Here is a 25748-nt window from a genome sequence, read left to right as displayed (position 1 = left end):
ATATTTATCTTATCCCCAGCTGTCTCTGGTATTTATAAGCATATATTAATTTAGTACGTCACATATATTAGGTTCAGTCGTGCGCCCATATCTATATTTGTCTCGGGTGTGACAGTCAATATTCAGTGAAGAATCGTCAGCCGATATCTGCAATATATTTGCATCGGGTGTGACAGCTAACATTCTCATAAACATGCAAATCAAATTAGTTTCTGTCATCGAGTCCGCTTATCGCAAGTGTTAACACGACACATAAAACAGCTCAAAAAAGTGTCCGAATTTATATTATCCAATTCCATCGGCTCTATTTGTGGGAGTTCGACAACTGACGGCAAATAGCTTTTAGTTCCAGTTGTACGCGCATTATCGCCCTTGTTGGCAATAAAATTCTATCAAGTGCCCACAATCAAATTGAATTACTGGCAGGCAAACCGAAAAACTATGGTTACAGTCGATTAGTATATTCATAGCTGAATTGTGACCAACTTCTTCAGTTAGCGATCGTCGGTCGAGGCATCAAGATGTTTTCGAACGGCTATGGATTAAGCGTGTTTTTGCTCTTCGCCGTTATGGTCCTCCATGTGGGGGCAGATCTGCGAGATGTGAGGGAGAAGATTGATATATACGAGACGCCAAAAGATACGCAGATCTACAGATCTAGCAGAGCAAGGCGCGAAACTAAAGAGGAGGTGGGTCTTACTAGCATCAGGAAGTGTTTCACTTAGCTCATCAAGCATCAATTATCATTCAAGCAGATCGACTATCGCCTGCCCAAAACGGTTAAGCCCTCCAGCTATGAGCTGTATTTGCATCCAAATTTGGAGGCGGATACCTTTATGGGCCAAGAGAAAATCCGCATCAATGTGCTAGAGACAACCAATCAAATCGTCTTGCACTCACAAGACCTGGTCCTGACCAGTGTCTATGTGGTAAATCACGAGGTGGAGAACTACGAGTTGGATGAGCTGCGTCAGTTGCTGATTGTCAATATGAAGGAGCCGCTGGCCGCGAACGTCGTCGTCACGCTGGGCATTGTCTTCGAGGGAAAGTCGTTGGGCAAACTCGAAGGACTCTACAGCAGCAGCTACTTAACGCCCGCGGGGCAGCGTCGGTATGTAGCGTGAATTCTTTTCAATTGTGAGACAGCCTAAAAGCATGCCACAACTTTATAGAAAAATTGCGACGACCAAGTTTGAGCCGACCTATGCTCGCCAGGCGTTCCCCTGCTTCGATGAGCCCGCTCTGAAGGCCACCTTCACTATCAGCGTGGTGCATCCCAACTCCGGCTCCTATACAGCGCTCTCGAACATGAACGAGGAGGTAATACGCCATTCATCTCAATTTTTTTATTTCCCCTCACGTAATAGTTTCTTAACAGGATTCCATGAATCTGGGTGAGGAGTCAATGGTCACGTTTGCCAGCAGCGTCCCAATGAGCACCTATCTCGCCTGCATCATTGTCTCCGACTTTGACTCACAGACGGGCACGGTCAAGGCCAACGGAATCGGCAACGATTTTACAATGCGCGCCTTTGCCACGCCCCATCAGCTGAATAAGGTGAAGTACGCCTTAGATTTTGGCATCGCTGTCACCGAGTACTACATCAAATACTTCAATGTGGAGTACCCGCTGCCCAAGCTGGACATGGCAGCCATACCGGACTTTTCCTCCAATGCCATGGAGCACTGGGGCCTGGTCACCTACAGAGAGACGGCGTTGCTCTATGACGAGAATTACAGTTCCACGCTGAACAAGCAGTCCATTGCTGGTGTGCTGGCCCATGAGATAACTCATCAGTGGTTTGGCAACCTGGTGACCATGAATTGGTGGAACGACTTGTGGCTAAACGAGGGCTTCGCTCGCTTCATGCAGTACAAGGGCGTGCACGCAGTGCATCCGGACTGGGGCATGGTAAGCTAGTGCAGCATAAATTCTTAATATACCTATCTTTATCTCCTTTCGCACTCATCCCACTTTTAGCTGGAGCAATTTCAAATATTGGCCTTGCAGCCCGTGCTCGTCTACGACGCTAAACTCTCCTCGCATCCCATTGTGCAGAAGGTGGAGTCTCCGGATGAAATTTCGGCCATCTTTGATACGATCAGCTATGAGAAGGCGGGCTCTGTGCTGCGTATGCTAGAATCCTTGGTGGGCTCCGAGAAGTTTGAGGCTGCTGTAACGAGCTATCTGACCAAATTCAAGTACGCCAACACCGTCACGGATGACTTCCTCACCGAGGTGGCTGCCCAATTCAGCGATTTGGATGTGAAGCTATTGATGCGCACCTGGACAGAGCAGATGGGCTATCCGGTGCTGAATGTACGGCGTATCGGAGAAAATGCTTTCATGATCGAGCAACAGCGGTTCCTCTCCAATAAGGACAGCTACGACGTAGTGGTAGATCCCGTTGAGTTTGGCTACAAGTGGACCGTGCCTGTTACCTACATTCTGGACAGCTCGCCGGCCACTGAAGTCAACAGTCTTGTTTTTGAGTACGATGAGGATACGTTGGGCATTGCGGCACCAACGAGTGCCAAATGGATCAAGCTGAACGTACGTCAGTTGGGCTACTATCGCGTCAACTACGAGTCCAGCATTTGGCAAGCTCTCATCCAGCAGCTAATGACTGAGCCGACGCGTTTCAACGTCGCGGATCGAGCTCATCTACTGAACGATGCTTTCGCCCTGGCCGATGCCAGCCAGCTCTCGTACAGAGTGCCCCTGGAGATGACCGCCTATCTGCCCAACGAGCGTGAGTTTGTGCCTTGGTATGTGGCTAGCAGTGGACTGCTTTCGTTGATAGATCAGCTCATGTTCACCGATACCTATGTTGACTATATGAGCTATGCACGCACCCTGCTGACGAATGTCTACAACCAGGTCGGCTGGACCGTTGAGCAGGATAACCATTTGGGCAAGTGAGTAGCAGCTGAGAAAGTAAGCTGTATAGATCTGACTCTCTCTCTCTCTCTCTCTCTCTCTTTCTCTCTTCAAGTCGTCTGCGCATGTCTGTGCTGAAATTAGCCTGCGCACTGGAGTTCAAGGATTGCCTGGAGCAAGCAGAGCAACGCTTCACCAAATGGCTCAACGCACCAACTGCGGAAAATCGTCCAGCGCCCGATCTGCGCGAGGTAGTCTACTACTATGGCATGAAGCAGGCGAGCAACGAGAAGAACTGGGAGGCGCTGCTGGAGCTGTTCAAGACGGAGTCCGATGCCAGCGAGAAGTCGAAACTGATGTTTGGTCTGTCCGCTGTGCAGGACGCTCAGCTGCTCTACCGTTTCTTGGACCTGGCCAGCGATGAGACTATTGTGCGCTCCCAGGACTATTTCACCGCTGTGGAAAATATCGCTAACAATCCTGTAGGCATGCCCATTGTTTGGGATTACTATCGGGAGAATTGGCCCACTCTAGTCGCACGCTTTGGCCTCAACAATCGCAGTTTTGGCAGATTAATTGCCAGAATAACGAGCAAATTCGCCAGTGAACAAAAGTTGCAGGAGGTGGAGTCATTCTTCGTTAAATATCCAGAGTCGGGAGCCGGCGCTTCGTCCAGGCAGGAGGCGATCGAGACCATCAAATATAATATCAATTGGCTCAAGGCGAATCGGAACGATATTGCCAGTTGGCTGGGCGGTTCGCCTTCCCCAATGACCTCTAAATACCCATTGTAAAATACGAAAAAATTTTCCCATATCCAATAAATGTCGATTCACCAAAAACATTTCCTCAATTACTCAGGGAATTGCATAATTAAGAGCCTATAAATCAATAAACGTTAACCAGAGCCAATAAACCTTTGCATGCATTTTATTGAAGATATCCCGAGTGGCGATTTTAATAGCATCAATAACTTCGATAAAAGTCTGCATGTCATACTCCGATTTGGACTGCCCACATTGGATATATAAATATGCATTCCTGTTTTATGGCATCCATATAACCTTAAAAGCCCCATCGTAATGATAGGCGCCTATCGTGTACCATGCCCAGCTAGGCCCACATATCAATAAACTGTCCAAATAGTTGCTCAGATGCCCGATTTTAAAGTTAGTTCAGTTTCAGACGCTTTGCGAAGTGGATGTGGAAATTGGGCTAAAAGCAAAGGATCTATCGAAATAAAACATGGTTGCTTGTGAGTGCAAAGGAAAAATATATATATTCCTGATATGTGTATATATAGCTGTGTTAATCGTTGGCGTTTCCATTAGGGCTAACGGTCAAGGCGGCGGCCATCTGCTTGGGCATAACCACTGCTGCCTTTTGTGTAGCCACTATTGTGCTAGCTGTGGAAAATGCAAGTCTGGAGGATGATCTACAGGATGCGTTAGCTAAGCTGGATGTACTCTTGGCGGACACCACGACTATAGGACCCACCTCATCTAGTACAACGCTCACCTCACCCGGTGGGGGAACCTCACCCGGTGGAGAGACGAGCCCCGGTGGAGGTACAACACCTGGAGGCGGCACCACACCTGGAGGCGGCACCACACCTGGAGGCGGCACCACACCTGGAGGCGGCACCACACCTGGAGGCGGTACCACACCCGGTAGCACGGCCAATCCAAGTCCCATATATCCTACACTGCCAACCGGACTGCCTAATCCAGAAGAGGTATGTAGGTGCATTGTTTATAGCCCTAAATAGACTGCCGTAAAGTCGGCATTAGCACCAATTCATATATTATCGTATCATATAGTCCGGTTTTACCGATTATCGATTTGGGGTTTTTATTCCCTTTTATCTTGACTGAAAAAGCGTTGCGCATTGGTCAGCCGTTTAGTTCAGTTTAGGCGTAGTCATTGTACGAATTGGTCATTCGAAATGGTCAAATTTATAGAAACTCTAAAGGGTGAGTCGCAGTTAACACCCTCTAAATTCGTAGTCCTAAAATGTTGCAAGTCTAATTCCGTTAGATAAAATCACAGCGGAACATGTGGCCATATTCTTTGGCCTGCTGTCCACCTGTCTGATCGTCGCCCTGGTCACTGTTGTGGTGCACAGCGACAATCTGCGGATCGAGCTAGCCGATGCAAGAGAGAAACTTGATGTTTTGGAGGATTACATACAGAACAAAGACCTGTCTAGTTTAAAAAATCAGTTTCCAACGCATTTACGCAGTGAATTTTAGTTCCTAAAGAGCCTTTAACTAAATATGCCCAATAAATAAAAAACGTCTCGGCATACATGTATATTTCAGATATTATTTTAGCTAGTTCAGTTCAGCTACTTTCAACGATAGCTGACCAATGATTAAGTTCTTTATCGCAAACCTTATCATAATTAACGCGTTTCTTGTTATCAACCATGGATATTGACCAAATATTTATTACTGCAACTAGATTGTGTATCGACTGCCAAATGAGATTCGACCCATACGTTATCGCGTCTACATAAATCCCGATCTGAAGACGGGCGACTGTGACGGCACAGTCTCCATACAGTTCCAATTGGACGCCGTTACCAATTTGATAGTGCTACATGCCAAGGATCTGAATGTGCATGGCATTAGCATTTTGAATATGATGGCGCGCATGCGCATTGCCATCAAAACGTATTATGTGGATGATACACGAGAGTTGCTAATCATCGAGCTGAAGGAGGTGCTCAGCGTGAACAAGGCATATACGTTGTCCGCCAGCTTTGACTGCAAATTGGATAATCTAATTGGCTCCTATAGAAGCAGCTATGTGGATGAGGATGGCAATGAGAGGTGAGTTTAATTCGTAGGAATTTAAAACAGTGAGTACATCTAATGTAGCAGCTTATGAAAGGCATCAAAACTGAACGTGCTGCATTGAGTCAAAGCTCTGCGTTTCAGTTTTATCGAAAACTTAAACTAAATTGAACTTTATATGAGTCGAAGATCGTGAGCACAATTGCAGCTCTATACGCTCAAGTGCTAAAGCCAATGAAAGACAGAGCGCGTGAGCATAGTGCCATCTCTATATGCCAAATGCTCAATGAAGTGTCAGTGTGGTGGTGGTAAGCTGAGCGCGACTGTTCAATAAGCCGGTCTCAGCTGTTGCGCGAAGCTTTCGGGAGAGCTTGCACGCAACGGCAACTTTGGCAGTCGCCTTTCAGTTGTAAGTTCAAAGCTGAACGCGACGGTCGTCGTTGTTTGTCAATGCGCATCGCTACACCGAACTCTGATCTCGTCTCTCGCTCTCTCGCGCGCTCGTACGAATGTGAAAGAAACGTGCGCGGCATCGATTTGAATTAAGTAAAGCAAAACAGATTAAGCCGAGTGCCGTTATCAAATAGAGCAGTTATTGGGCTGGGTTAATAAATTAGCGCAGACGAAATGAACTAGGCTGCCCTGACTCTGTCTAACTGTAACTCATATGTAACTGTCACCACCGAATTTTTGCCAGCCAACTGTAAACTACGATTTACGAGCTACTGTGTAACAGATATAGACATGGACTGACACATGTTCGCGTACGAGTGCAAATAATGCGACAGAATACCGTTTATTTTTATCTTTTATTTATTTCGATTTAGTTTTTCTAACTAATGAACAAATTTTTGTGTTGTCATTGCAAAGGGGAGGGCAGTGCGGTGCGGCGCCAAATAACTATATATAGCTATCTAACTAACTTCTAATACCTAGCCACAATAATAATACAACAACAACAACAAGAAATAATAAAATAATACAAAACACGAATGCGGCCATTGAATTCGATGCCAACTTTGACTTTCAACAATAAACATCATAAATAAAATTAAAAAAACCGCAAGAAGCAGCAGAATTTTCACGCACGCAAAACAGGTTGCAACTGCGCTTGCCACACCAAGACCGCAACACACCAATGGGGCTAGGTCCCCCCGCCACATCCCATCTCCCACTGCTCCACATCCGCTGAGCCGGCAAACAGGCTTCGGCTCAGCCTCTCTCATAGTTCACTTGCCGTGCAAGTTCTTGGCCTTAAAATCGGCCAATACACGAAGACGGCGACGACGACGACGATGACGATGACTGCGAACGCGACAGCGACGGCGACAGCGACGTCGACTTTACTTCGCTTCTGTGCTGTGTTTACATTTACAAGTTGTTGTGGCCAAGCGCAAGCTGCTGCTCGTTTATCTATGAAAAAAATATTACTTTCTTCAAAAGCTCAAATGAAATGGGTCGACTTCGACTTTAGCGTTGTTTCCGTTTGTTGTTGTCGCTTGTTGATTCTTGTTTCGTTCTGAAAATACTCTGTAATTATTGAAAGCATCATATACCCCCTACATTCTTAGCACCTATATTTTTAGAATCACCACTAAGCCGATTTTTGTGTTGACTGAATTTCTATTAGCCAACAACACTAATGAGATAATACTTTTAAACATAGTCAAAAACTATTAGATGTTAATTTTCGCATGTTAATAATATATTGTTAAATGTGAAATGATTTGATAGGTTACCCAACTTATATAATATATAATTTTTAAAATATAAGAAGAATCGCATTTCACAGGGTATTACGCAGCTGCACTTCTTAGACCACTGTCTAACTCGTTTTTGTTTTTTGGGTCTCATGTTTGGTGTTTTTTTTTTCTGTTCTGACAAGTTCATGCGACGCGCTTTGTTCAAACCTTTTTCATTTTCATTGGCACTGATTTCTTTTCTTTTTTTTTTTTTGTTGTTGTCCATTTCTCTTTAACGCCTTCGGGCCAACTGTCGCTCGATCTATTTAAATTTTTTTCTTTCCTCCATTCATTCTTCGTTGGTGTTTGGTCAGAGAATGAAGGTCATCATTAGTTTTGTAATTAACAAAAAGTATGGCTGAAAGCAAAACTCTCATTAATTTGATTTTCGGAGTTTTCCAAATGAGGATCTTCATTTTTATTAAGAAATTTAAATAAATGAAGCTTGATATATTCATTAATAATCCATTTATTATTTATATTTATTATCGTTATTGAGATAGTAATGTCTTATTATAAAGAACGAAATATAATAATGTCTGAGATAGGCTGGTGAAATTCACATTTGAAGATTCTGTTGAACGGGTTTTGAATACATTTCAGTTCAAATGACCCATATCTTAGATTATGAGTTCTAAGCTCAAATTTATATATTCAATAATGATGATTGAAAAAAGTTGACAACAATCCTCAATAATGAATGTATTTGGAATAGATTTTGAATAATTGTTAGCTTGAATAGGCCATACTTTCGATAATGAATTTTAAGTATACGCTTATATTCAAATTTGTAGCCATTATTGAAGAAATACCTAATAACGATCGTTAAAAAATGAATGGATAGTTTTTTTTTGTTAGATTCGCAATTCTAATGTATATGCATTTGCAATAATTATGTATGTAAATTTGTTTTTGTTTTTAAGCTCGCTGCAATTAATTTAAATTTCGTTGTTTCCCATTATGTCGAATCCTTATGTAATTTCTTTAAAAACAAAACCGTAAGCAATACCATTTATTTATTGTGCATAACAGGCAAACTGTTGAAAGTTTAGCTTTGTTTTCAGATTTATGTTTTCTGCTTCAATTTCTCATTCACTTCAAAGGTTTTTGGGTGTGCTTTTGAAATACTTATGCCTGTGCGTATTAGCAATTTCAGTCACGTATTTCTTAGTCACAGTGACCCAATCCGGTGGCTAGAGCGATTGTTATATCGCTGCGGCTCACTTTTTGGGCATTTGTGGGTCGCACTTGGCGTTTCTTTATTTACATCGGTTGTGTGAAAGTTAACCTAAAACAAGTCAGAACTTTGTTGTGAGGAGTTATCGACTGCAGAATATAAAGCCAAAAAAAAAAAAAAAAAAAAAACAAAAAAAAAAATTAAATATAGATATTTTTTATAAATAGTTGTTTATAAATTTAGTTTGTAATGAAATAAAGTTTATATCTGTTCTCTATTTATCTATAGGTTCTAGCAATAGCCATATAATAAAAATCTCTATTACTTATTTATAAAGAGTTTTGCGATTAAATAACTAAATAAGTTATTTAATCTAAAACTCTTTATAGAATCCAAAAAAGACTTTATATCTTATCAACTGAAGATGCAGTGAGCATATGAAAGCATTATCTGCTAGCAAAAACCTAATATACTCTTCTAACTTCTAAGTGAGTGAGCATTAAAAGAGTCAGAATCAAATTTGATTTTTAATAATAATATTAACATTCTGCAAGTGCATTCAACTCGGGTTCGTTCATTAATTCATTTAAATTTAAAAAATTTTTGACTTTTGATGTCGCGTTCATTAACAGCGCAGCAGCATACACGGAGAGAAAGTATATAGTAGTCCTATTATCAAAACTAAATTATGAACTGTTTTTCTAATATTTTAGAATGCATATAAGATACAATTTTCGCTTCATATAAATAAATATTCTAAGAATAAATTTTTTTTAAGTTTTAAGATTGAGCTTAGTTCTTTCTGCGAGTGCATCCGCTTTGGATACAATGGGATGTATAAAATTATGCATTCGCAGATACTTTGCAGCTGCCACATCAAGTGTTCGGCTTATAAGGTAGTCATGCATTTTTAGTTGCAGTTGCTCTTTTTTTTCTGCTTGTTATTGTTGTTGTTGTCTTTTGTCTGCAACCTAATTGAGTCAACGCCAATGCATTGCATCATCGTAGGCGTCACCGACAGAGATGGAAATAGAGACGATGATGATGAGTTGGTTGAGAGCTGTGTGGCAAGCACACAGACGCCCTGCATCTCTGCCCCTCGGCCCCAGACAATTATCATATTTTATCATATTCAACACTTTAGATTCGCATTCGCATTCGGATTCGCATTTGGCTTCGCACAAGCTGCCGAAATTAACGCATATGTTTCTCAGCTCGCAGCTCTCTTGAATTTCATATCTTAATCATTTTATTGTGGAAGCTGAGCTACTTAAGTATGGGCCTGTGTACACTGCACTACTTAAAAATCACAATTGTAAGAGCATAGCATAGATTATGCGAATTGAAAATGAAGACACAGTTATATTAGCTTGCATAAAAGATACAAGCAAGATATATATAACAGTGTGTAGCATGGGAAAAATTATGCTTAAAATATAGCGAAACATCTAAATTCAAGATTTTTTTTTTCCAATATTTGTATATATAATAATATTTTATAAGCACTAGCGATATTTTAGGCTTAAAAGCCTTTATTAAAAAGCTTGTAAATAAATAAATAAATTTCTTGAACGGAAAGGCTTCGTAAATATGAGGTTCTTATCTCTCCTTGAAAGGATTCTCAGAGCTTTCAGGTTGCTTAATTAGACGTCTGTGGCGTACTTGTGCTCAATTAAAGCTTTACATTTTAAGATTTTATATATTTTATGATCTTTCTTTTAAAGCTTGAATGATAGCTTTCCTAGCACATAAAAGCTTAAAACTCCTTTACTTTGATCTGAAAAGCTCGTCTAACTCTAATTTGAGATTATTTTTATTATCCCCAAAGATTCGGAAGAGAAGCTAAATTTTTTATTTATTTTTATTATTATTATTTTATTTTTTTTTTTTTTTTTTTTTTTTTTTTGTGTAAATATATTCATTAAACCGGAAGTTTGATTAAATTCATGAATCACTTTGTAAACAATATTGTTATTATAACTTGCTTGCTTGATTACTGAAACATGTTTAGTTTTGGCCATTAACCTAATGCTAATTTCTTCATTGCTTAATAGCCCACATATGTTACATATGTACGTGTGATGACATAAATTACTGCTGCTTTGACTACCGCATCTGACTTTTATGGCTAATTCAATTCATTTGCAAAGTCAATTTTTTGGTACGAGAAATTTTTCTCATGACTCCAGCCGAGGGCGAGAGAGAGAGAGGGAAAGATAGACAGAAACTGCAGTGCAAATCAACTGACAAAAAGCCAACAACCTTTTCCATTCATCCATCCATCCGTCTATCCATCAGTCAATCACACACACACAGATACACACACATACACTGGCAGGCTGGCAAGCGACAGCGACGCTGACGTCGCAGCCAACGCCTTTATAGAAAGTGGCCTGCGGTCGTCGAATCATTGCAATTGCAATAAACCTGGAAATTTGTAATACAGCATTGCGGTTTGCCAACAACAACAACAACAACCATAACAACAACAATGACAGAAAAAGACTTAAACTTGGCTACAATTACACAGAGAAGGCGAACAGAGCGACTCAATTACGTGACAGCTTGAAGATTACATTTGATTGATCTGCAATGGAGACAAAATCGCATCAACTTTGAATGAAAATCGTATCAAATGCGACAAGCGAATGTTATGTATACACATAAGTCTGTCTATGTTTATGGGGCCTAACAGTCGAAAGTGTGATAATAGCCACGTCTGTAATTTGGCCTGTTTATGAAGAGCTCAAATTACAGGTGACGATGGCAAAATACTGATCGGGCCTACAGATATAAACATTTTTTGGTGATATTATTTTTGTTTTATTAATAATTTGTGAATATTATAGGGCTTTAGGTGACTGTAAACTGCATACATAACAGCTGTCCCATGTTATTAAATGATAATCAATAGAAATATATCCTGTTTACGGAATTGTAACTTGATACACACTGATTATTTAATAAAAAATTTTAGGATTAACTTACAGAGTAAGGAAACCTGGTGGCAGCGCAGGTCTATAATTGGGTTCAGAGTAAAATTTCGGAGTTGAGTTCAGCTCGAGTTAGAGAGAGAAATGTTATGCCCCTGGCTTTTGCTTGATTTGAAGCGTCAAGCGAAAGCCATTGGCAACACATTTTTAAGATACCTTAGTACTATCTAAGCTATCTACGATTCAAGCTACATGCTTACAATTACCTCGAAATATACGATTTTAATTAACCTACTGAAGAACAACTAAATGCCAATTGTCTTTAGCTGGTTACTTTTAAGGTTACAAACCCAGCTCGAAATTGTAATATAACTTAATCAGGCTAGTGGAAATTTCTGAATACCTGGTGTCTACATTAACCAACTTTCAATTATTATAGCACGCCCAATCATCATAAATGTTTGAGTACCAATTTAAATAGTGGCCAATTACAAATTAAGCCAAATAGTCTCAATTATAAATAAGGAAAGGGCTAAAAAGTCAGGTCGGCATGTATGCGACAAAAAACGTGCGTCCACGCAGCAGCCTCTCCACAGATGACAATCACCGCATCAAGGATACGACTCGCGTCCACAAGAAATCGCCAAGCAACACGGTCCTCACGCTGGTCGCGTTTTGTGTCTTCCTTTTGGTCCTCTGCACTTTTCTGCTGGGCGCATTGGTTTATGTGGGCAAAAATATTGCCGATGAGCATCTGAAGCAGCAGGCGAACACTGCTGGCAGTCTAACTGTATTTAATGATACAGTACGCACCATATATGTGGATCGTGATCAGCTATTGTCCACGAAGCCAATACTGAGTGTGCTCTCAGGTTCGTTCAATTTCCCAAAATTTATCAACTCAAATAAGCAAGTGCGCGCTAAGCAACAGCAGTCTCATAGCAATCAGCTTTGTATGGCTGCTTATGCTTTGCTCAGCATACTGTGCTGCGTTATCGATATCGTTATCGTTATCGACAACGCAACAGCTGCTCGACGCGCTGAGTTGCAAAAAATAAAATTTTGAACTAATTTATAAATTACTGATAAACAATTAATAAAAATAATAAAAAAAAAAACACAGATAATCGAGCGTACACCACCCAAGTGCCAACAACGAGAAAAGTACACGCCATGGCTGCCATATCACCTGAAATTCGAGCTGTTAGCCGTGTACTGCAGAAACTCACCTACCGCTTGCCCAAGGCGCTGCAGCCACAAAAATACAAGTTGGATTTGCGTCCCGATTTCAATGCGAAGAGCTATACGGGCAACATTAGCATCTATCTACAAGTACTGGATCCCATTGCATTTATACCCGTGCATATTAATCAGTTAAATGTGAGCCATGGGCAACTGCAGCGCCTGGATGATTCGGGTGCTCCATTGACGGAAATCAAGCCAACGCTCAGCTTTGCCTATCCCGATCTCGAGTACTGGGTGAGCGAATTCGATCAGCCACTGGAGGTGGGCAACTATACGCTGCATCTGAAATTCAATGGTTCATTGGTCGATCGCTTAACCGGGATGTACCAGAGCTCATACTACGATTCGCTGACCAATCGCAGCAGGTAGACGCAGATTTGGTGTCTTTCATAAGCTAACCCTAGATGCATGCACTATAATTTGACCAATGACTAACCTTTATCTAATTGAATTGGTTTTTGGATATGAGCAATAAATGAATATGCTTAATTTGCTTACAGACATATCATTTCCACCAAATTCGAGCCCACCTATGCGCGCAGAGCTTTCCCCTGTTTCGATGAGCCGCATCTAAAGGCACAGTTTGTCATCACAGTGGCCCGTCCCAGTGGGGACGAGTACCACGTCCTCTCCAATATGCCAGTCGCCGTAAGTGAAGACAAATAGAGTCACAAATGAACTGTCTTTAATAACTTCCTCTTAAAGAGCGAACACATTGAGGGCAATCTGACTGAGGTGACGTTCGAGGAGACAGTGCCCATGAGTACCTATTTGGCTGCCTTTGTCGTTTCGGACTTTGCGCACATTTCGAAGAAAATTGGAGGAACCAACATCGACATAAGCGTTTTTGCGCCGAAAGCACAGATTTCGAAGGCCCAATACGCCTTGGATATTGGCGCTGGCGTTATTGAATATTATATAGATATGTTCAACATTTCGTATCCGTTGCCCAAATTGGATATGGTTGCCATACCCGACTTTGTCTCCGGTGCCATGGAGAACTGGGGTCTGGTCACATACCGGGAGACGGCGCTGCTGTACGATGAGAAGACCAGCTCCAGCGCAAACAAGCAACGCGTTGCCACTGTCGTTGCCCATGAACTGGCTCATCAATGGTTTGGCAATTTGGTCACCATGAAATGGTGGAACGATCTGTGGCTCAACGAAGGCTTTGCCTCATTCATAGAGTACAAGGGCGTGCAGTACATGCACGCTGATTGGGATATGGTAAGAGTTCTCTGTGCTCTGTTTGTTCTTTTGCTTTTATATATTATATTTTCGGCGCACAGATGAATCAATTTGTGATTGACGAGCTGCATCCAGTGTTGAAGATCGATTCTACGCTTGCATCACATCCCATTGTCAAAACGATTGAGAGTCCAGCTGAGATCACCGAATACTTCGATACCATCACCTACTCTAAGGGCGCCTCTTTGGTGCGCATGCTGGAGAATCTTGTGACCGAGGAGAAACTGAAAAACGCGACCACGCGCTATTTGAACCGTCACATCTATAGCACAGCCACCACCGAAGATTATTTGACGGCCGTTGAGGAAGAGGAGGGTCTCGACTTTGATGTCAAGTATGTCAATGCAGCTAGTGAGCTGCTTCTATTGGGATTACAGTCTATCTTATAACTCTTCACTCTTGCTTGCAGGCAAATCATGCAAACGTGGACCGAACAGATGGGATTGCCGGTGGTTGAGGTGGCGAAGGATGGAAACAATTACAGACTGAAACAGAAACGTTTTCTAGCCAATCAGGATGACTATAATGTTGTGGTCGAACCGTCCTCCTTCAAGTATGTGATTATTGTTGGTTCATCTGCGCAATACACTCAACTCTTTTTCATTTGTTTTACAGCTATCGCTGGTCCATACCAATAACCTACGTAACAAGCGCGGACAGCACGCCAAAAACCACAATATTCAACTATAACGATAACCAGCTTGTCATCTCTGTGCCAAGTACTGTTAGTTGGGTAAAGTTCAACAAGGACCAGGTGGGCTACTATCGCGTCAACTATGCCGAGGAGCAGTGGAAAACTTTGCTTGAAGCTCTGAAGAATTCACGTGAAGACTTCAGCACTGCGGATCGAGCACATTTGTTGAACGACGCCAATGCCTTGGCGGATGCAGCACAGCTGGACTACACCATTGCGCTAGACATGAGCACATATCTGGAAGAGGAGAAGGACTATGTGCCTTGGAGCGTGGGCACCGCATCACTGATATCGCTCAGAAACCGTGTTTACTACACAAGCCTTTACAAGGACTTTACAACGTACGCTCGCAAGCTGCTGTCACCAATTGTGGAGAAGCTGACCTTTACCGTGGGCACGGATCATTTGGAAAAGTAAATATGACACTTCATTTACGTTTGGCCATTGTAATTTATTGAATTTTCAATTCAAATTTGCAGTAAGCTGCGCAACAAGGTGCTGAGTGCTGCTTGCGGAGTCGGACACGAGAGCTCGCTGCAGCAGGCTGCCACTTTGTTCCAGCAGTGGCTGACCAATTCCGATACGCGTCCTAATCCTGATGTGCGCGATGTTGTCTACTTCTATGGTCTGCAAGAAGTGAACACAGAAGCCGCCTGGGATCAGGTCTGGCAACTCTATCTGTCTGAACCCGACGCACAGGAGAAAGTGAAGCTGATGAATGCACTGACAGCTATTAAGGTGCCTTGGCTGCTGCAACGCTACATCAATTTGGCATGGGACGAAAAGAATGTGCGCCGCCAAGACTATTTCTCATTGCTGGGACAAATTTCCGCCAATCCAGTTGGTCAGAGCCTCGTCTGGGACTATGTGCGCGAAAACTGGGAGCAGCTGGTGGAGCGTTATGGCATCAACGAGCGCACTTTGGGTAATCTTATTCCTACAATAACCGGGCGCTTTGCAACGCAAACAAAACTGGAGGAGATGCAACAGTTCTTTGCCAAATATCCAGAAGCTGGTGCTGGCACTGCGGCGCGTCAGCGGGCACTGGAAACGGTTAAGGCCAACATCAAGTGGCTGGAGCTCAATCAGGGTCAAGTCGGCAAATGGTTGGCCAACTACGTGCAACAGGCGGCCGTGTCAAATCGCATCAACTAAGATAAATTGCTCCAAGGGCAAACTGTAAATTAGCAACTTATTTTTGAATAGTCTTAGCCTGCAATTTGACTGCATTGTAAATGTGAACGAAAGGAATTGTGAATACTATTTTTTGAATAAAATATTAAATGAAGTATGAATATGATATTTCTATATAAAATACTATTCTACAAAATCTGAAGAATGGCTGAGAAAGTTCAAATTAATTCAGCAAATAAGTATTCTTAAAACTATTTAATTATGGAAAACGTACCAGAAACTTTAATCAGGGTTTGCGAATTAGCTAATTCCTGTGCACGAACCACGATGTAAAGACCAAGCGAAATAATCGCTTATCATTTGATTCGAAGGCATTTGATATGTGTATCTAAATTGGTATCCAGTTTCGCCACTTCGTCTCAGTTGGTACCGATTTATGGCTTTATTATCTCCCACATGGCCTACAAATATTTGGACCAACTTTCCCTGTGCCGTTATTCTCAATAAAATAGCGGAAGCGGAAACGGAAACGAGGCGAAATGTGACGCGCGTGGCTATTTAATTTGAAAGCAGTTGCGTTGGTTTTTGTTTTTTTTTATTATTTTTTTTTATTATGATTTAATGTCAGCCAAGCTATTTATGGCAACAGGACATCACTGCTGTTGTTGTTGTTGTTGTTGTTGCTGTTTACTTGTGGCCATTAGGCCAAATTGTTTACGACTTGAATTGAACGCAATTGAATTTCCCAACTGATTATGTGACAAATAATCTACATTTTGTACCACATGGACATCATCTGCAGCTGAAAGCCAATCACTCAAATGGTGTCTACATGCAGAAGCCATGATGGCAACACTTCAAGGATAACGCTGCCGAGCCAGTTGCATAAATTTCGGCAACAGTAAAATATATACAAATGGCCATATTTTGCAGCGGCACGCATAACTCACAGAATTGTCCTTTATAATCTGTCGCTCAAAATGTTGGCAATTTATTTGATTTCGATTTTATATGAGTTTGATGGCCGCTTGGCAGCTCGGCAGCTCGTAAATTCCTGATTGCCTGACATTTAGTTGCATTGTATTGTGGCGTATTGTGTGGGCAAATTAAAGTGCTCGCTTGCTGGTTGAACCTTTAAATGAACGCCAGGTCCACTCACTCAGAAGGTCATTCGTATCGACCCGGCGAGCAGACGGTGCTCCAACATCTATTAATGAAATCGCCCAATTGAGACACAATAATGTGTGTGCGACTATCAAGGCAGTTGGAGAAAACCTCTTTAATTTGACACACCAAATGTAGCACTCGCAACAGGCTGCAGGCGTTTAAATTGGCCGACTCAACAACAGGCCACAATGCTGATTCCCACTTGCATTCTGCCCTGACTCATTTGTCCCTGTTCTTGTCGATGCCCCAGTGTACCATAAACAACTGAGGAAAGTTTCTCAGCCAACGCACATGTCCGCAGGCAAACAAAGTTCGTTCTAGCTTCAGGCTCATTCTAGGGCTCATTTATAAGCACTATTCAGGCATTAGCATTTTGTGAGTGCAAATGAGTTTAAATTCAATTGAATTTGAAATGCGAGTATATCAACTATACTTTAAAGTAAGTGTGTTAGTCTTAGAAGCACAATCTATTGTAATATTTAAGAATTTTTAAATATGTTTTATGCTAATAGAAGAGCTGCTCTATCACTATCAATTGGAATGCTTTATGATTGGCTGCTCATCTAAAACGGCAGGCCATCTACTCTCAAAGTAAAGTGAGTATATTCGGTTTGCTACCACAGGTTACTTTATAATTTGGCACTGCCTCAATCTTACTTGCTTACATTTAAAATTAATTTTACAACAAAATATAAAAGTAAATTAAATAAATCATAATCCTGAACTCTAATCAACAATATTATTTACCTTTTTTTTCACTTAACCAAATTAAGTAAATTCACTAAAATTTGATAAATGCAAAAAATATTGCAAGTGATGCTATTATTTTTATTGTACAACTGAATTCCTTCGGGGCAGCTGCGAGCGAGTATTATGCATTCGTGGGCAACCGATTGAAATTGTTTTAATAGCGTTTTTATGGTACTTGGGTGTTTGTTAGGTGTTCTCGCTTTATTGTTCCGTCGAAGACCGCCGCATCGGCAATAAACATGCCAAGCTGAGTAGACTAAAGTAGCTGTATATGAAATAAGTATGTCTATGTATATATGTATGTATGAGAGTATATGTAAATAGCTAGACTGCATAAATCTGTAGACGTGTCTAGATTAAAGTCATAAACTTACGGCTAATTTTATAGAAACGCATTAACTGATTCTTTGTTGCTATTTGGGGCCAACTTTTTCGGCGCATGCAGATGCAGATAAATAATAAATGTATATATATACATCTGGTCATATACATTTATTTATATGCTTTATTGCACGCCTGCTCTATTGTCTGATTATCAATAAAATATTATCATAATGCCAAATGTCTAAGCAAATGAAGACAGGGGCGTTTGAGTTGCTTATAAAACTCGTTTTGTTAGCCATTTAACGGGCTTTCGGGCAAGCTTTGGCAACACGCATACGCCCTGTTATTCACGGCGCTGTGCGGCCATTGACTTGCTCCTTTGCCAGCTTGCATCTGAATTGCGAGCATATAGAGTTCCTAATTGTTAGTGTGTGTGTGTCTGTGTGCGTGTGTGTGTAGGTGTGTGAAAGTCAATAAAAGTGACCTTTGATTTTATGTTGGCATTTTTATGACGTCAAATCTGTTGGTGTGTAATTGTAATTACGATTGTAATTGTAATTGTAATGGAAAAATGCAGGCAACTCTTCAAAATACTTCATTTCACTGCTAATTGAATCGCCATTGGTCCTTGAATATGTTGATGACTCGTAAGATTTGCCACTTTCTAAGAAATTAAATTTGTTTCTCCTGTATTTGTATTTTTTCTGTAGTAGAACTTAAGCGGGCTCGCATGGGCTCTCCACTGTTGCCAAGCACCGGAAATTGTTGATAAATTAAGTTGGCGGCTTTGGCTGGCAGCGGAAAGACTGGATTCGGGTGTCCTTATTTATGTTGTGTTAATAATAGCAACGTTCTGGCACAGCCTGCGGCGTTCTGTCATTAATCTTAATTCGGTGCAAATATTCAATCAAGCAATGCGCCTTTGCTTTCGCTGCCTTTGCCTGCCTTGCTGTAATTAAAGAGACATTAAGCGCCTCGTAAAAATTAAATTGTCAGCTGCGGTTAGATGCGCGCGGGGGAGGGGGGAGAGGGGGGCTTCACTGGCCTGCCTAGTGACTAGCGCCTCAAATAGCGCTAATTAGCAACACTTGAGCCCAGCCACGCTTCATTTTTATTGACCAAATATCGATTCCGTTCAACTTAAATTCTGAAACGAAACCTAAAGCGAATCTGTCGAGAAACTTCACTTTTAAAATGAGTTTCGTTATCTTATTGTATTTATTGCATCTGATTCTCTACTTGACATTGGCCGAATTTCTTAGACCAGTTTTTATTTTGAAGCAAATCAAATCAATGAATGAGAGTTGTGTTGGTATATGCATTAACATTTATATTTTAAAAAATTTATATATACATATATATTAGTATGCTTTCTGATTATTAAAATTCTAAAGTTTTTTGTTTGTTTTTTTTTTTTTTTTTTTTTTTTTTTTTGCTTACGAAATTGGTTAATGTTTATTCAAGCAAATTATTCCAGTCGAATATAACAATACGCTATAATTAATATGAAATATTATTATATAAAAAATAAATTAATAAATAATTGAATAAAAAAATAATGAAATAAATAAACTAAATTAATAATAAAAATAATTTTAAGTAATATAAAAAATTAAATTATTAAAATGTATAATATTTATTTGCTAACAATAAGAGCTTAAAAATATATATATTTTTCTTAAGTGTATGCATTCATTTATTATATTTATTAACTTTTATATGTATTTTAGTGTATGCATTGTTGTATTGAATATAAAATCATTTGATTTTTGTAAATATTTTTTTTTTTTTACATTTTTCAAACTGTGCAAAAAATTTCATTAAAAACTATTTCCGCTTCAGCGTTTATCTAGTTGAAATATTCGATTTTATGATATTTACAGAGATGTGTTTATTGTATTTTGTTTTGAGCTTTATAGATATTGACGCTTCATGGATTTTGTGCATGGTTCGTTTACATACGAATATTTGCTGAGCTGAGAATATTTACTAGCTGGTCAGCCAACTGGCGATGCGTGACAGACATATATGTATGTATATATATGTATGTGTGTGTGTGTGTGTGTGTGTGTACGGGCCACAGAGCACAGGATGAAGCTGCCATCTGTCTGATGTCCGTTGTCTATCGACTATCGTCTGTTGTTGCTGTTGTTGTTGTGTGCATAAAATGGCATAAAACTGATGCTCATGCTGTTGGTGTTGTTGTTCTTGTTGTTGTTGTTGGCAGTAAAATTTCTTTGGTAAAGAAGTGCAATAAAAAGACTTTAATGATGCGACTGTCTGTAATTAAATGTCATAGTCGCATGCCCACGCTCTCGCACCAACACACACGCTCACACACGGCGTATACGCAATGTGAGTGAACTCTAAGCCTCTGGCGCAATGAATTGCCCTCAAACGCATGTTTATCATTTTAATTGAATGCTCAAGCTCGCATTTTGGCCTATCCACCACTGAAATCACAAATCCTTGCCCTCTAAATTATGTCTATTGTATTTATTTTTTAAGTTTTTCCCTTGGTTGTCTGTGTGCTCGGAATATGACATTTGATTTATTGCTGCTTGTTTTTCGCTTAGCAAACAAGACCATAAATAAACAAGAGAGTAGAACAAAAAAAAAAAAAGTTGGCCAACCGAATGGCGATAGCATAGCATAGTTCTGTATTGCATTCTAGGGAATTTCATTCCATTTAAAGTTAAATGCAAATTTGCACGCACAAAATTTGCATCATTGAACACAACTTTCGACTGTTTGCACACATTGCGTATGCTTAATTTTTGCCTTGCAACTAAGTAACCGCAGCTAGCGCAGTACATGGGGTGGATTAGTTCACCGCATTCAGACCCGATCAACAAAATTCTGTTTTTAAATTTATTGTACATAGATAGCTAGTGAAATGTAAATTAATTTTAAAATATTTCAAATTAATGTCTGAGTGAATTTCAATTCTCTTCAGCCACACGTACAGCTCATGGCTTGGCATCTGCTTTCGCCTAATCTTTAGTTAATGCCAAAGTATATATACGGCTATGTAACCTGCTTATTCCAAACGGTTGACTTGCGGCCTTGACGACAATGGCTTAGAGACGATTTTTCGACAATCGGAGCGTAAGCAATTTCCATTAACGCTTTTTCCCATTTGGCTTTGCTTGCATTTTTCCGCTTGTTTATGCCATGTTCGCTGCGTTTATCTTCTGCGTGCAATTCCGCTTTCAATTGGAATTCGAATTCCATTTTCATTTCCATTTCCATTTCCAATTCCATTTGGCATGCCTTGAGCCCCGATAAGCCGCCTTCATTGGCAAAGTTTCGATAGCTAGGCTGGCGCTTATTTAAATTTATTTCCGCACACTTTGTACAACTTTTGCAGTTTGCCAACTGCACTTCCAGCCTGAATGCAAATGCGCTAAATTAGTGCACTTCGCACGCGCCCACATAAATAATGGCCATAAATTAGAGCGACCACACGGTTGACACCTTCCAACTGTCTGAATGTCTGGGCTCCCGCATCGAATGACAGCTGTGGTCACTGCGCCCCGCCGCACATTAAATTCATTAACATTTACATAGATTCATTTTTAATGAACTGACAAATCTGTGCGGCTTTCTGGCTCCAGGCCCATAAATAAATCGAGACGCACCCAAACGTGGGCTGCGACGCATTCCCATAATTCTTGCAACAACAAGAGCGCGAGATTTCACGAGCTGAGTGCTGGACGGGCAGATACCCTATGAATGAGCCAAAAATGAAGAATGTATGATTAATATTTAAAATTAAAGTTGTAAATAATTAAGACTTATTTTATATGATTCTGTGAGGCAACTCTAAGTGCAAAGCATCGACTATTATCAACAAACCACCCAAATAATGAGATATTCATCTATGGCTACCCCATTGGACGAATCCATTTGACATGAGGTAAACTCTCATGCCGATTTATGTGCAAATTAAGATGTTAACAGTATTTGGCAATAGCCATATTTTGAACTGGCCGGCAACAGAACACAATGAATCACAGTTTTATTGACGAATGAGGTATTTGGCGCCGTCGACAGCGACAGCGACTGCGACAGCGACGGCGACAGCGAATCGCCTCCGCCGGATGGCCGAGCTTATAATTACTCAGAATGGCGCAAAACATGCGTGCAAAGTGTAAATATAGAACTGCAGAGAAAGGAAAAGCCAGAGCAATTAAGAGTAAATACAAACAGATGTCTACATGTATAATAAAACAAAAGATTTGAGAACTGAGTGCGTGAAATTTTCGTTCATTGAATTTAATTGAACAAAAGTTAATAATTGAATGATGACGGGGAATATTTTTAATTATCATTACTGTCATCATTTGCGCTATAATTATGATAATTATTGTCATGAACACTTTCATTTTAAATGTCCTTATAAGGATTGCAATTGGGATTGTTGATATGGTTATTCACATTATTGTTTCAAGATCATTATCACGTTCATTTGCATTCATATTGTTCTCGTGATTATGCTCATGATATTTTCAATGATCGTGATGCTATTATTACTCATATTATCATATTCTTTACGAGGATCATTTTCATGAAATTCATTATGATCTTTATAATGATCACTATGGTAATGATGATGAAGATCATATATTTTCATTTTCCTTACAAATATCATTATTTTTATCATTACCGGGATCATTAGTATGATCATTCTAGTATTCATCATTATAAAACAATCATTTTATGTATCATTTCCATTAGTATTATTACCATTATCATTATCACGCTCATGATGATTACCTTTAACATTATCATTCTCATTGTCATCTTTATTGCCTTAATCATTATCATTATCATTATCCTCAACAATTATTTTACACCTCTTTAATAACTCGCAGCTAATTAGACAATTAATCCGAATACTTTTCTATGGAATTCTCGATAGACTTATTTGTTTGTTTACGAAATGCGTAGACGATGGAGATTGGGTCAATAACATTGATGTTTTGTTTATACAAATGTTTGTTTAACTTCCAAAAAAATTGCTGAAAATGAACAATTTAACAAAAAATGTCACTTGACTGATTGAAAGCCGACACGTCGAGTTATTCTCAGCTGAACAGCTTGTTTTACGTTTTGTCATAAATAAAATGCCAGTTTATTGTGTGTGCAGCTCGAAGCTCGCAGCTCGCAGCTCGCAGCTCGCGCAGTGCTGCTTCTGTCTGGAAAATTCAATCACAATATTATTGTATGGCATACAAATAGCAAATGTCGACGACGCCATCAATCTTTGCCCACTCGCAGTGCGAAGTCGACGCAATCAAGCGCCACATAAGAATCATACATGCCATAAGAACTGGGCATACACCCACTACCCAATGCAGTGCCGCCCCCACACCTATTTTTATTATTTTTATATCCCATTCTTGGCAGCCATATGCCTGTCCGTGGTGTAAACAATCAGAAGCTAAAAAGTGAGGAAAGGAGGCAAGCAGTTGCGGTTCTTTTTGTCCATTGCTTGTTTACAATTAATTAAGATTGTTATGTTTCCATTTAATTCAATCAGGTCTTTGTGCAGCGCTCTCCCCATGTTCATTTCGGAACTTCTGTTCAAATTTAAGAGCTCGCCATATTTTTTTAATAGACCCCATCAATGTCAAATTATTGTTGTTTTATTTCTTTTTTCGTACTCATTTGGTTTCATTCAAGAGCTGCACGTATTTTTTCAGCTAGAAACATTCCTCAAGGGGCAAACAACTCTACAATCAATTTGTGGAAATCTAAAAAATATAATTTATGATATGAAATTGCTATTAATATAAAGGAAGGGAAAGCAAAAGGATTGCTATCAAAATTGTTTGCAGAATTATCAGTGATTTATAGCTGAGTAACTGCTAAACTGTGAGTCAGTGGAGAAAAATGTTAGATATCATAACCATAACATTCATAATATAGTATACCATAAGGTATATAATATACCATAAGGTATATAGTATATCGAGTGCAATTTAACTTGATATAATATATTATGTCATAGGCAAAGCTCCAAATGACCAAATCTAAATTCACGTTCCTTAGCATAGCTAAAAAGGCATAACATAGAAGGGCATAACATAAAATAATTTAATATAATCCAAAACTACTTCATATGATTTAACATAGAGCATCATCCTAACAAAATATTACATATACGAATATAACTCAACATGAGATTACAGAGCATAACATAACTTTATTTAACAGAACATATCAATACTGTATTCTGTACATCTTAGCTTAAAATGGCTTAACATAAGATAGCATAACATAAACCTAACATAGGACACTTCAACTTAGTGAATAGTCAATACATAATGAAATGTTACTCCACAAACTGCTGCCAACTTAACCCAATGTCTTTATAATTCGGACTCTCATTGAAGTATTCTAATCACGTATATCCAATTTACATCACTTTAAATGATAAAATTGAAATTGAATGTTAGTGACGCGATTCGCTCTTTAAAGCAATTACAGAAACAAGTAAAATCTGAGACCGTAAGTCGTGGCGGCTATCGTGGTGCGTGCATTAAGCGAACTTAACATATAAATTGCTCCAATTTAATATGGCGAATTCATATAACAGGTTCAGGGCCAAGCCGACTGACTGGTTTTAATAAATATGCGTGAATATATAGTATATACATAAAGAGTATAGAACGTTTTATATATAGATATGTATACTATATAGTATAGATATATTCATAGCGAGCCGAAAAGTTCAGTTGCCTTTTGTTGGGAGTCAATATGAAACCCGTCCACATCCTAGATAAGTCGAGCCTTAATGTGCAGCCACGAGCTGAATGGCTTTTAAGTTTTGCTTGGCTCAGATCTATAGTAGAGATATACATATATATATATAGCGAGAGAGAGAGAGAGAGAGAGAGAGCAATAGTATATGTCTGTATGTGTGCTAAACTTTTAACGGCTGCTATTAAAACTTAAGCGCGAGCAACAACAAATTTTATTCGCTGGCTGAGTCAGCATTGCTCTTCAGCTATTTGGACCAATCGCAGATTTTGTTTCTGTTTTTAAATTTGTTTTCGTTATGTTTTTGGTAGGCGTATTGCCGACTTGTTGGTCTGTCGCGCGTCAATTAATATTTTGCATATATTAAGCGTGTCTAACATAATAAATAAGCAACAACAAACGGGTCTTCAAGCCGGTCAGCTAAATAACGATTTTACCAGCTGCTTTCAAATGTTTAGGCTTTGCGATCTTAATTAATTCAATATGCCCATGCTTCAATTTAAATATTTTAAAGTTTACTTTATTTATTTATTTATTTTTTATTTTTATTTTTTTTTTAAATATTAGTTCGAATTCCATTGGCAATTATACAGAATTTTAAGCTGACAACGAATGCGCAATACACTTCCTAGTCAATCCATCATTTCCATTTGCATTTCCCGTTAAACAGGTAATTTATGATTATATTTCGTTTCAACGTTTTCGGGAATTTGGCTGCAAATCAGCTTCAAGGTCACCATAGAAATGGTCTGTGATGTAGGCATTTGTCAGATACTCGACTGTAAGTAGCCTGCCTACCTTTAGTATTATTGTCAACGTGACGCAAATATGCAAAACATTTCTATATAAGTCTTATCGCAGGCCATGCCAACAATTTGTCGCCAAGT

The 25748-nt window shown here is 39.7% G+C and overlaps 3 protein-coding genes and 1 long non-coding RNA gene across 6 annotated transcripts; all 4 read left to right on the top strand.

The window, feature by feature from the left end:
- Positions 1 to 143: 143 nt before the first annotated feature.
- LOC108621604 (glutamyl aminopeptidase) lies at positions 144 to 3723 on the top strand. 2 transcript variants are annotated; one of them, XM_089463217.1, is made up of 6 exons: positions 144 to 689; positions 753 to 1111; positions 1173 to 1320; positions 1379 to 1912; positions 1982 to 2919; positions 2997 to 3723. In XM_089463217.1, the coding sequence occupies exons 1-6, from the start codon at positions 522 to 524 to the stop codon at positions 3673 to 3675; spliced, it is 2826 nt and encodes a 941-aa protein (XP_089319343.1). In that variant the 5' UTR covers positions 144 to 521; the 3' UTR covers positions 3676 to 3723. The 2 variants fall into 2 exon arrangements, with proteins under 2 accessions (XP_089319343.1, XP_017874509.1); XM_018019020.2 differs by having other exon boundaries at positions 148 to 689; positions 756 to 1111.
- Positions 3724 to 4003: 280 nt separating this feature from the next.
- Positions 4004 to 16013, top strand: LOC108621601 (aminopeptidase A). Of its 2 annotated transcripts, none has more exons than XM_018019018.2 (9): positions 4004 to 4136; positions 4213 to 4616; positions 5345 to 5715; positions 13277 to 13424; positions 13482 to 14003; positions 14066 to 14358; positions 14434 to 14577; positions 14640 to 15131; positions 15198 to 16013. In XM_018019018.2, the coding sequence occupies exons 1-9, from the start codon at positions 4127 to 4129 to the stop codon at positions 15871 to 15873; spliced, it is 3060 nt and encodes a 1019-aa protein (XP_017874507.1). In that variant the 5' UTR covers positions 4004 to 4126; the 3' UTR covers positions 15874 to 16013. The 2 variants fall into 2 exon arrangements, with proteins under 2 accessions (XP_017874507.1, XP_017874506.1); XM_018019017.2 differs by lacking the exons at positions 4004 to 4136; positions 4213 to 4616; positions 5345 to 5715 and adding exons at positions 6067 to 6225; positions 11971 to 12403; positions 12655 to 13141.
- On the top strand, positions 4735 to 5190 carry LOC108621607 (uncharacterized). The gene is made up of 2 exons (XM_018019024.2): positions 4735 to 4854; positions 4919 to 5190. Exons 1-2 carry the CDS (start codon positions 4827 to 4829, stop codon positions 5131 to 5133), a joined length of 243 nt encoding a protein of 80 aa, XP_017874513.1. The 5' UTR covers positions 4735 to 4826; the 3' UTR covers positions 5134 to 5190.
- Positions 16014 to 21450: 5437 nt separating the features above from the next.
- On the top strand, positions 21451 to 22346 carry LOC149270192 (uncharacterized). The gene is made up of 2 exons (XR_016270055.1): positions 21451 to 22012; positions 22070 to 22346. It is a non-coding gene; the product is annotated as an uncharacterized LOC149270192 (long non-coding RNA).
- The last annotated feature ends 3402 nt before the right edge of the window (positions 22347 to 25748 follow it).

This window comes from Drosophila arizonae, chromosome 2 (assembly GCF_054131065.1).
Source record: "Drosophila arizonae isolate 15081-1271.41 chromosome 2, UAZ_ARI_1.0, whole genome shotgun sequence".
NCBI lineage: Eukaryota > Metazoa > Arthropoda > Insecta > Diptera > Drosophilidae > Drosophila > Drosophila arizonae.
The sequence above is the reverse complement of the archived record's forward strand: the minus strand, read 5'-3'. Positions and strand labels throughout refer to the sequence as shown.